The sequence below is a fragment of the Pagrus pagrus genome (assembly GCF_965226575.1).
Source record: "Pagrus pagrus genome assembly, chromosome: 6".
NCBI classification, from domain to species: Eukaryota; Metazoa; Chordata; class Actinopteri; order Spariformes; family Sparidae; genus Pagrus; species Pagrus pagrus.
The window spans coordinates 4,445,948-4,457,074 of record NC_140190.1 but is presented as its reverse complement, the minus strand read 5'-3'; the positions used below and the strand labels follow the sequence as shown (position 1 = coordinate 4,457,074).

Sequence of the window (11,127 nt, the reverse complement as noted above, 5' to 3'; positions counted from 1 at the left end):
AGGCTCGATTCATCACGTCGGCAGCAGCCACATCTCCCCACTCTTCTCCTCTAGCATCCCACCTTTACAGTCCAATGATCGACGTTTCATGAGAGGCACCTCAAGGTGGGGCTAAATGGTCTTATATTCCCAATCATGTCGCGTAGGCGGAGTCTGACTCCTCACGCTCTTTGCTGTGCTGCCTGCTGCCTGCCTGCCTGCCTGGCCCTGCACAGCCTGTACTGTACATGACAAAAGCCAAAGAGGATGGAGTGAGTGAAATAAATCCACACTTCTTATTCCTCACAGCCTCCTAATTTGCCAGGAAGAGAGAGAGAGAAGGAGAGGGAGAGAGAGAGAGAGAGAGAGAGAGAGAGAGAGGAGGGGGGACTCTGGATGAGAAGAAAAAACGTGTCCCAGTTCATGTTTTTACGCACACCCTTACTCCAGTGAAGGCAGCAGCAGTTCAGATCAGGTTTCACATTCAGCTCCGACCAGCTGAGAGAGAGAGAGAGAGAGAGAGAGAGAGAGACAGCCACACAGAGCAGGAGGACTCCGCTTTCCCCTCTCTCCTTCCGACAGCTCCTCTCTCTGCGCGGCGAGCGCCACCAGAAAAAAAGCCCCCGCAAAGGAAGAGAAACGGGTGCGCGGCGCAAATATTAACGCGCCACCGGGATTTTTTTTATATTTTATTTTTTTTTATCCCCCTTTTTTTTTTTTTTTTTTTTTTTGCCTTTTTATGTATGTTTTGCAGGATTTGAGCAGCGACACAGAGAATTAGATAGAGAGCAGGAGAAGCAGCGGCAGCAGCAGCAGCAGCAGACGCAGAAGAGATGGACGAGCAGCCGAGGTTGATGCACTCTCACACGGGGGTAGGCATGGCAGGGCACCCCGGCCTGCCGCAGCACATGCAGGAAGGCACCGGAGGAACGGACGGCGACGGGAGAAAACAGGACATTGGAGACATTTTACAGCAAATTATGACCATCACGGATCAGAGTCTGGACGAAGCCCAAGCCAGGTAAAAAGCTCCCGATCAGCAGCCTCCTTCCCTCCCTCTGCCTCTGCCTCTGTCAGGAGGCGGCGGCGGGCAGAGTGGATCTAGCACATGTAAATACGAGAAGGAAATACATGTTGAATTATCTGATTTTTACAGTAGAGCGCAGTGTAGACGGCAGTGAGAGGAGATAGTAACGATGGCATGCCTTCAGATCATAGTTTGGCTTCACGCTGGAATAAGTCGACAGCCGCGCGCCCGGAGGAGAAAATAAAAGTGTGTGTTTATTAGTGAGAGCTGCCAACGTGTCGTTTTAAAGCACTTTAGCACTTTCATGCAGTCATTCATGAGAGCAGCTCATGTTTTTATATATATATATATTTAAAAAATATGAAATATAATTAGTGGGCAACAGTCCAGGCTGTGTGTGTTTTTAGGTGTCTCACAGCTTATTTCATCCATAATGTGTAATTCACATTAAATCCAATGAAGCTGGAAGTGACTGGTAAAAGTTGTGCATTTGAAATATTTTCATTTTTTTATGTATATAATTGGTCAGAAATATCAATTAACACGTGATTGGTGCAGCACAATAGATAAAAATGTTCCTCTGCATGTCGGTTAGTGGATATGTGTTGCGGTGAATGAAGCTGGGTGTGCAGGTGGTATTAAATAGTTAACAGTGCCTGTAATTGTGCTGTAGCGTCTTAAAAAGAAAAGAAAAATGCACATAAAAGTGATAATTTAATAAGATTTAAGAGGAGTTTCAGATTTAATGTAACGTCTCTCTGTTGCAGGAAACACGCTCTGAACTGTCACAGAATGAAGCCAGCTCTTTTCAATGTCTTGTGTGAAATCAAAGAAAAAACAGGTACGTCTCACATTAATTCTAATAAGAGAGAAAAGCCGTAGAGTTGCTCTGTCGTCGCCTCACTAGAAAAAAAAAAAGTGTCCTTAAGCAGGTTTGAGTCGAACACAAAGCTGCACACTGTGTTTTCTCACTGATGGAGCCTGCAGCTAGAAAAACCCCAAAGAGGGCACAGTACCGGCTCTGTGTGGAGGCGAGTTTATCATCAGGAGGAGAAAAAAAAGGGGGCTAATTTGCTTTTTCACACTCCAGAGTCACAACCTGATGTTGGGCTGTTCACCCACAACACGATTCGCTAATATAAATTTCACTGACATGTGTAAAGACGTGCGTTTCCTCCTGTAGCTGTAAAGTCTGCAGTGGGGTTTTTTTTTTAACTATTTCACAATAGGAGCTGTGGACAATTACCTCGAGCGGTCCCTATCAATTATCGTGTCAAAATATGAATGAGGCTTTTTTTTGATGCTATTGTGGAATAATAGAGAGTATTGAGCAAAATTGTCACAAGCACGTTGATGTCTCCCCTTGTGAGTTAACTGTCAAGTCTGGTGAATACGTCTCTTTCTATTCTGCATTGTGTCTCTCTATTAAAGCGGTTGTGAGAGGGAGCATGTCAGCAGAATAATTGCTAGGAGAGAAAATAACGTAACATAGGAGGCGTAAGTCATGTTTCCAAATCATTTTCCTCGTGACATTTTTGAAATTGGCACAGATAGAATTCGGTGCACTTCAGACTGATAGCGTGCGTCTCATCTTTTATTTCCCTGTCTTCAGACTGATGTGCTGTAGGACTCTTTCAAAACTTTGAGATATTGAGTCGCCAAAACATGCCAGTTCTGCCTGCGAGAGGCGAGCCGCTTCCTGTGCGTTTCACACTCATTAGTGCACGAAATCAAACGGCGGTGGATGGAGGATGAAGGAGGTATTGTTTTCATTGTACCCGAAGTTGCACTTGCTCATACTTGACCTTTTGTGGCGGCGTCGACTGGTGCTGTTTATGTTGTTTATCGTGTGTGTGTGTGTGTGTGTGTGTGTGTGTGTGTGTGTGATCCCGACCTCCTCGCCTGGTGCTTTCATGGATGTTTTCATTGAGGCTTTCCATTGAAGTTCACCTCGCTGCCTACCCCCCCGAGCCCCGGCAGTTTATCTTGAATCGGCCAGTGCCTCGGGAGAGAGCGGGGGGCCGTTTGAAGCCTGCTGGCTCACTCTTCTTTTTTTGTTGTCTTGGTAGGTTTTTTTCGGAGGGGGGAGTGACACAGTTATGCATAGTGTTTTACTCCCCGGCGCTCGTCGGAGTTCATCCAAAGTTCGGCTCTGCTGAGAGTACAAAGTAACTTGGACCTCTTCCTGCCTGCACACCCATTCTTCTCTCTTTCAGCTGGCAACCTATAAACACAAGGTGCAGCTTGTGGAGCTTCACACAGGAGATCTGCTGCTTGTCTCACTTTTGTTTTGGTTTTTTTTTAATTTCATCCACTTGGCTTTGTTGTGAGTTTCAGTGAGGAACATTTCACATTAAGATTTCTGTTTAATATCGCTTTAAACGTCCAACACACACACACACACACTCAGATGTGAAGCGTATTTCTTCGCTGGTTGCCACAGCACAGAAATCATCACGATCAACACACTTAAGAGTTAAGTGCCTCGAACACTTCTTCACCTCCGTCACTCTCAACACCTCGCAGTGTTTTAGTGTAAATAAAACAGGGAGTGTTAAAAAGTGTTTCCACTCCGAGTCTGTCGACAAACTTCACACGTTTTCCCTCATTACATCCACTCATCAAACATGGAACATGGGCTCGATGATTAATAATAAATACTTTAAAATAATATTTTTACTCTCCTGGTGAGCTCAGGATGACGTGAAACGCTCCAAATTCTGAGTTTCTTAGTGTTATTTTTCTCAGTTCTGTACTTATGTAGCTTTGGAAAAGAAATTCAAACTCGCAAATATGAAACAAAGTTCTTAATAATTCAAACTCGGAAGTGTTTCTTTGATATTTTCCCAGAACTGAATAAATCAGATGTCCTCAGAGGTTAATATGGACCTCAGAACGCAGGTTAAAGAGTCCTGAGGTTATAAACAAAGTAACACGGTGCGGATTGTGTTGTTTGTTTATTCAGTCGTGAAAAGGCGATTTTTCTCTTCTTATTAAAAAAACTACATAGTGCACCTTTAATATCAATATTAACTTATCTAGTTATCTGCAGCTTGTTGCTCCGTCGACTGGAGGGAGGTCGACTTCCAGAGTTAAAGGAGCACTATGTAGTTTTGGGGAAGAGATTTTAACCAGAAGAGAAAAATCTTCATTCACTGAGTTTTTTTATGCCTCAACAAACTAAAGAGACAACACAGTGTCAAACTGTTTTACTTTGTTTACATGTGGCGGACTCTGCCACATCTCCAGCTTCAAACAGTGTTCTGGGACATTATTTTCCTCTTGTTTATTCAGTTATGGGAAAAATAAATATTCCTGAGTTTATATTATTACCTCGTTAATATTGTAAATATTTAAATCTCCTTAAAGTTAAATTAAAGTGGTTGAAAAAATAATTGTGACTTATTTCATTTTTGTTTACCTCTTAAGTTTTTCTTTAATTATTGATAATGTGATTATAGTTGTGACGGTCGGTGGCCATTTGTAGTTTTCTGATGTTGGGCAGTTGGCAGTATGATGATATCTGTAGTTTTGAAGCGGGCGCTGTATTATTGAAATAATTCAGTCTTAACTGACTTTTTAATAAAACTTAAATACGAGGCCGCAAATGAAAGAATAACTGATAAATAAATCAACTTTATTTGCACTTAATTATTCATTTTTACAGATTTTAGAGACATAATCAGCTGTAATGTACTCGCTCGTTTCCCAAAGTGCTTGGTTTAAATATATTTTCAGTCCTTTAGTGGTGAAACACCTCAGCAGCTCATCTGAAGCGCTCTGCTCTGCCCAGCTGCCCCTGTAAATATTTCAGACTGCGTGTCAACCGGCCGAGTCCAGCAGCAGCGTTAGCTCCTCGTCAGAGCTGCAGCTGAGCCGCTGCAACTTTGTCCCAAGTATCTCAGCGCAGCAGAGACAGTGTGTGTCCACAGAGCTGCTGCTGCTGCTGTGTGTATGAGTGTGTGTGTCTGTGTGTGTGTGTGTGTGCGCTTGTGTATATTTTCCGTCCCTGGCTTGTCCCCGGAGCAGCTGACAGCACCTGCAGGACACAATGCCAGTGTTGATCTAGAGCCTGAACTTGTGACCTACTCTGTGTATTTTTACTGGGATGAAGTGAAGGATGGCCAGCAGAAATATATTGTGCAGTATAAACAAGCACAACGGTTCCTCAACACCCGGGAGGAAGAGGACGAGGAAGGAACACTTTATTTAAACCTCTTCTCTTTTTTTTAATCTTTTTTTTTTTCTTTTTTTGTCAGACGTCGGCTTCGTCCTCACCCAGATTCATTCCAGGAATATTTGGGTTGTCTTTTTTTACTTCAAAGGAATGATGTTTTTCAGACGCCGTGCACGAGTCTGTGTGTGCGTCTGTGTGTGTGTGTGTGTGTGTGTGTGTGTGTGTGTGTGTGGCATAATGCATTCCTCAGAGGAGACGAAGCGTAGCATATATAAAGCATATTAATTATATCGCTCGGCGTTGTCCAAAATGTGGAGCAAAGGTAAGAGCAGCAGGTTCTGTCTGTGTCAGCGTCGGGCCTAGCAACCGGGCCGTGTGCTCGGCTCTGTTCTGCTATGAGAGGCTCTCACACAGACTTTCCAAAAATACATCCAAACAATTTGACTCGGCTGCTGTTGGCACATGAAACCTCATCCGTCCGCTAACTGGATTTAAGTTAACGTATAATAGGGCGCAGCTTCATCTTCGAGCGCTCACTTTCTGTATACAGTTTATAAAAAACACTAATGTTTTTAAAGGCGGACTGTTTTCTCGTCACCATCACTTTTTCTTTTCTTTCTTTTTTTTGTATGATTGATGAAAAGGCCTCTTTAGATAAGCAAATGCTTGACAAACTGATTTGGAAAATGAGCCGCGTTGACCTCTGTAAACACTTCACCAACGTCATAAATCTCCAGCAGTGTCAAACAAAACCACTCCTTGACTGAGCCGCTCAGTAAATGTGCTGCTCTGACTTGCTGTTTAATTTTTTTCCTCCTCCACCTCAACAAAAGGCCGGCTTTCTTGTGGCCCGTGTTTGTGTAGTGTTGGGTTTCAAGCCTAGGGGATCCTCCATTTATAAAAATGACTGGCCGAGTGATGTAATGTTATTTTTTGAAGGGTGAAAATAGGGTGTTTTACAGAGGGCAGCCGAGTCGTGTTTGACAGGATGAAATGAGCCAGAGGTCTGATTATGGAAGGTGCATGGAAGCCTACACTGCATTGACTTGTCAGTCCATTCAGATACTTGGCATCTGCCTATTTGTATTACAGAGGCTGAACTGAGCTCGGCCCCGCACGTCACTGCGCAAACACTTGGAAAAGCAGCTTTCGTAGCGATCAGGTGAAAATCAGACCAGATCAAGTGAAAAACGATCTGCTGACACAATAAGTCGTCTCGTTTCTCTGATTCTGGCTCTTCTGATGTGATGATTTGCTGCTTTTCTCCCTTTGATATCATTTAAAACTGAATGTCTGTCAGTTGAACAGAACCAGGGATACAATTAGACTTTAGTTTCATTATCCATTAATCTGACAGTTACTTTCTAGATCAGTCAGTTTATCATTTGGTCTTTAAAACGTGAGGAAGCTGTCGGCACGCGATCCGAGATGTCTTGTGTGTCCGAACAACAAAACAAAACCGAGTAATATTCAGTTTACTGAAGCCAAAGAACCTTTATTGGCTTATTATTGGCATCTTTGCTTTAAATAAATGATTTCCTGTTCGCAGTATGTTGATTTTCAAAAGCTTTTTTCTGTCTATTGACAAATACATCGACTAATCGACGAAAAAAGATATTATAAGACTTGACCTTTGGCTCTGGGAACTTGTGATTGGCTTTCACATTTATTAGAGCTGCAACGATGAGCTGATCAATAGATTAGTCGACGTAAACGTATCGCCAACTATTTTCGATAATCGTTCAATTGTCAGTGTTTCCCAGAACCAAATACGACGTCTTCAGATGTCTTGTTTTTGTCCACAACCCAACGATATTCAGTTCACTCTCACAGAGGAGGAAAGAAACCAGAACATATTGACTTTTTCTCTTAAAAATGACCCAAACTGATTTAATCGATTACCAAATTAGCTGGTGATTCATTTAATAGTTGACAACTAATCGATCGGTCGTTGCAGCTCTGGTTGTGGAATCACAGGTGAGCTGGCGGCTGCATCTCAAACTGAAAACCCATCTGTACCGAGGTTTTGTGATCCAGTCGGGGCTCGGTGCAGGTGTAAACCAGCAGCAGGTAAAAGCTGCACGTTAGCTTCTCTGTGTTACGAGGCATAGGTGTCGTCTCTGATAGCGAGCGTCATGTCACAGGAGCGCCTCCCCTCTTGTGCCCGTCTCTGATAGCTTTTGTCTCCCTCCTCTCTCTCTCTCTCCTTCCTCCTCGATGCTGATACAGCAGCATTCGAGGTGGCGGTGGTTGAGGGGGAGGAGGAGGCGGCGGGTGGAGGGGGTAGAAATGCCAAAGCTCGCCGCCACAGCTGTTTCCCCAATCTCTCTGCTTAATCATCCACTGAGAGAGAGAGGAAGAGCTGGAGTCTAATTCTGCTCCGAGGACGTAGACAAGTGTGGAAAAAATGTGTTTTGATTAACCGGCACCGAGCGACTTTGGACTGTATGTGATGCACAATCCTAATCACAGAGTCATCTGTGAGTGACAGCATTGTAAATGGTGTGCTAATACCATTACAGTATAGAACAATGTGCTTACATTATACATTATGCAAATTGTCAGTCGCCTAATTGATACATGTTAATCATATTAAGGAGCTTAATTATAAGAATCTTACTGTGCTGCGATTTGTTAATTAACACTGACATCATATGTACAAGGAAAGTGATCTAGTTTTTGTCTCCAGGAGAAGTTTCTCCTCCTCTCGTCCTCGATGGAGGAGGAGGAGGAGGAGAAGCACTATATTGTTTTTATATCTCTAACTGATATATTTTCCTGAACTGATGAATGATTCCTCTGCTCTTTTCTGAAGGCCACTGGAATGCAGTTTGTAGAAAAATTACATTTAGCTGGGAGCAGCCCTGCCAGTGTGGAGATTACAGAACGAAGGCGAGATCCAAGTAGACTTGTAAAAGAGCGCCGGCCTCAATCTTTTACCTGAATGTCGACTCCTGTGCTCAGCGCGTTGCTTAAATATCACATTTACCTCGTTCAAGGCTCTCTTTGCAATCTCAGTCCCTGCAGGTTTGGTCTGCCTTTATTTTTTTTTTTTTCTCCTGCACCGGCCTCCTTAATATGTTACGAATTTAATCAAGTCTGCAAATTTGTTATGCACGTTAAATTGAACATGCAATGGCACATTTGAATGTGGTTGCCATACCAACCCCCCAGGAGTTCATTTTCCATAATGTAGTGTTTGGAATCTCATTTCCTCCACTTTCCCCCGCTGCTACTTGCAGACGCCACCTCCAGGCCTCCACTGTACGTTCAGCGCGAGCTCGGCTCGGCTGCCGCGGCTCTCCAACACTGGAGGGAGGGAGAAGGAAGGGGAGAGAGGGAGAGAGAGAGAGAGAGAGAGAGAGAGGCCTCTCTCCACGTAGTGGAAATGACACAAATTAATATACACTACTTAAACCAGACCAAGATTAATGGTTCCCTTTCGCTGCAGCTTAGTCCCACTGTCAGTTGCCGGGTGCTCGTTGGACAAAATCAACACTAATCAACATTTATTCCACTTTTGCCCTGGGCTCTCAGGAGTCTGGCAGGACTGCGTGGCCCCCCCCCCCCTCCTCCCTTCCCTCCCAGCAATCCACCCCTCCCTTCGTCCGTCTCGCTACGCTTTTCACCTCTCATCCAGCTCCTCCATACATCACCCTCCTCACACCGCTCGGCTCCTCAGAGGAGAGTGCGCCCCCTCCTATCAGGCCACATTAGAGTCATGATAGATTTTCTCTTTTCATTTGCATCTGATATTTAACACAGCAAAGCAGTTGCTCTGTCACTTTACAGTACAAGTGTGTGCGTGTGTGTGTGTGTGCACGAGTGTGTGTGTGTGTGCGCGCACAGGCTTTTGTTCGTGTGTGTTTTTTCGAGGCAGTCGTTTCAGGCAGTAATCTTATCTGCACTCAGTCGCCACTGCATTATGAGAAACAGGATATGCGTTCAGTGTTCACTTGTGAGTGTGTGTCAGGTGGTGTATTTATACAACACTTCATTTTCTGGAAAGGAGCATTTTAAAGTACCCGCTGCTGGGAAACTGAAGCCCAAGGTCACATGAGTGTTTCTCTATATGTCTTTTTATTGCTAAAGGTAAATAATCTGCTGCTGCTGTGAATCATAAATACTCTTCTGGTTTCTGTGACTGGCAGCGGCGGTGGAGGCATCCACAGATCTGCTGACTGCTTTTTTTTTATTAGCAGAATAACATTAAGCAGCCGGCGAAGGCTCGTAATTGGCCGATCTAATTCAGGCAGCATCTCTTTGTCGTTCCAGTGGCTGAGATAAAAAACACTCTCGCAGGGACGATTATTAAGAAAGATGCCTAAAATTAAACAGTGTCTACATCCTGACTGTAGATGTGCACCGAATGTAGTTTATTCTTATAGATGAGAACAGCTGAATTATTGGGTCACGTCAACGATATCAGCGTTATAATATCACTGTGACTTTGATGTGAACCAGATATATTCACTGTTCACAAGTATGTCAGTTGAGCCTGACTGATTTATCTGTCGGACAATATTTTCCAGCGATATTAGCCAATCACTGATATATATATATATATATAGTATCGGTGTATATGTTGTCTGATATCCACTGATGTTAAAACTTTTTCATGTTTTTTGGACATTATAAGGCAGAAATAGATGCTGTGGGTAGTTTATAATTATTAAATTCCCAGACATTTTAGACGATAAAGTGTTTGATAACCAAATTTGAGAGAACATTGTAAAAACAATGATGTGTGTATATCAGCCGATATATCTGTCGCAGTTATTTACTCCCTGATATCGGCATCAGCATCAGCCCCAAAAATCCAGTATCAGTCGCGCTTTAATTGTCTTATCTCATGATTTTACATTTTTGATGTGAGTATAAGATTCATAAAGTCAAATGTAAGCATGATGCAAGCAGAAGAAATGTGTCCAAATATAAAAAGCACATTCTGCTTCACTATCACAACATCAGCACAGCAGCTTCTTATGTCGCTGTTATTGAGAATACTTTAAACGAGTGGACCACAAATAAACACAACGATGTCAATCTGCATTTTTCAAATATGTTAACATGAATAATTTAGTTTGAATTTGTTCAAAATCGTTTATTTATTTATTTTTAATGATTTGATATCTGATCCCTTCGTCTTTTAGCCACGACTGATATCGGTCTATCACAGATAGATCGGTATCGGTGTATATGTTGTCCGATATGCACTGATATGAACACGTTTTTTGATTATAATGGAGAAAAAGATGCTTGTGGTCGTTTGTAATTATTAAACTCTCATTGAAGTTCACTGTTTTAGTGCACTGGTGCCATTTTAGACAGTAAAGATTACAGTTAGACTGTCAAACATCTGGCCTCTGTTACGTTTCTGTGTCACAAGTGTCTGATATTTGAGTGATCATTGCAAGAAATGTGACCGATTCATCAAATATCAGAATTTTTTTACCATCCGTATCTGTCGAGCTCTACTTCTTCTCCGTATTAAGAAAATTCTACTATTGACCTTTACCTTTTTTTTTTCGATTTTCCTTCACCCAGATATTGTCTTACCCGCTCGTTCCTATTCTGGGAGCTAGATATTCTGGATCTTTTCCCAGCATGCATTGGGTGTGAGCCAGGGAAACACCCTAAACTGGAGAGCGGTCCATCACAGCAGCTCAGATTTTGATGCACGCTCAGTAATCTGAGGTGGGATCCCTCCTCTGCGATGTAGAGATTGCGTGTCGCTTCACTCCCCTGTGAGGATGAAATTGTGCAAACAGCTGATGCCTCTTTTCCTACTTTGCCAAGATATGCAGCTCCGTGTTGTCCATCTTGTAGCGCTGCGTGGCCAGCGGCATTGTCATGGCACCAACTGGCCTCATTGAAGTGACACCAAGTGCTTTGTCAGCTTTGTGTCTCAGGTGCCAACCTGCGCTTCCCAAAATAAACTGTC

At 43.2% G+C, this 11,127-nt stretch overlaps 1 protein-coding gene across 3 annotated transcripts in view; it reads left to right on the top strand.

Moving 5' to 3' along the window:
- The first annotated feature begins 242 nt into the window (after nucleotides 1-242).
- The window catches only part of LOC311258150 (pre-B-cell leukemia transcription factor 1), a 64,589-nt gene continuing 53,704 nt past the window's right edge, over nucleotides 243-11,127 (top strand). For all 3 annotated transcript variants that reach the window (XM_084354244.1, XM_084354245.1, XM_084354243.1), the window contains exons 1-2: nucleotides 243-1,000; nucleotides 1,774-1,847. In XM_084354244.1, coding sequence (XP_084210370.1) covers nucleotides 813-1,000; nucleotides 1,774-1,847 — 262 coding nt within the window. In that variant the 5' untranslated portion in view covers nucleotides 243-812. The remainder of the gene's footprint in view (nucleotides 1,001-1,773; nucleotides 1,848-11,127) is intronic.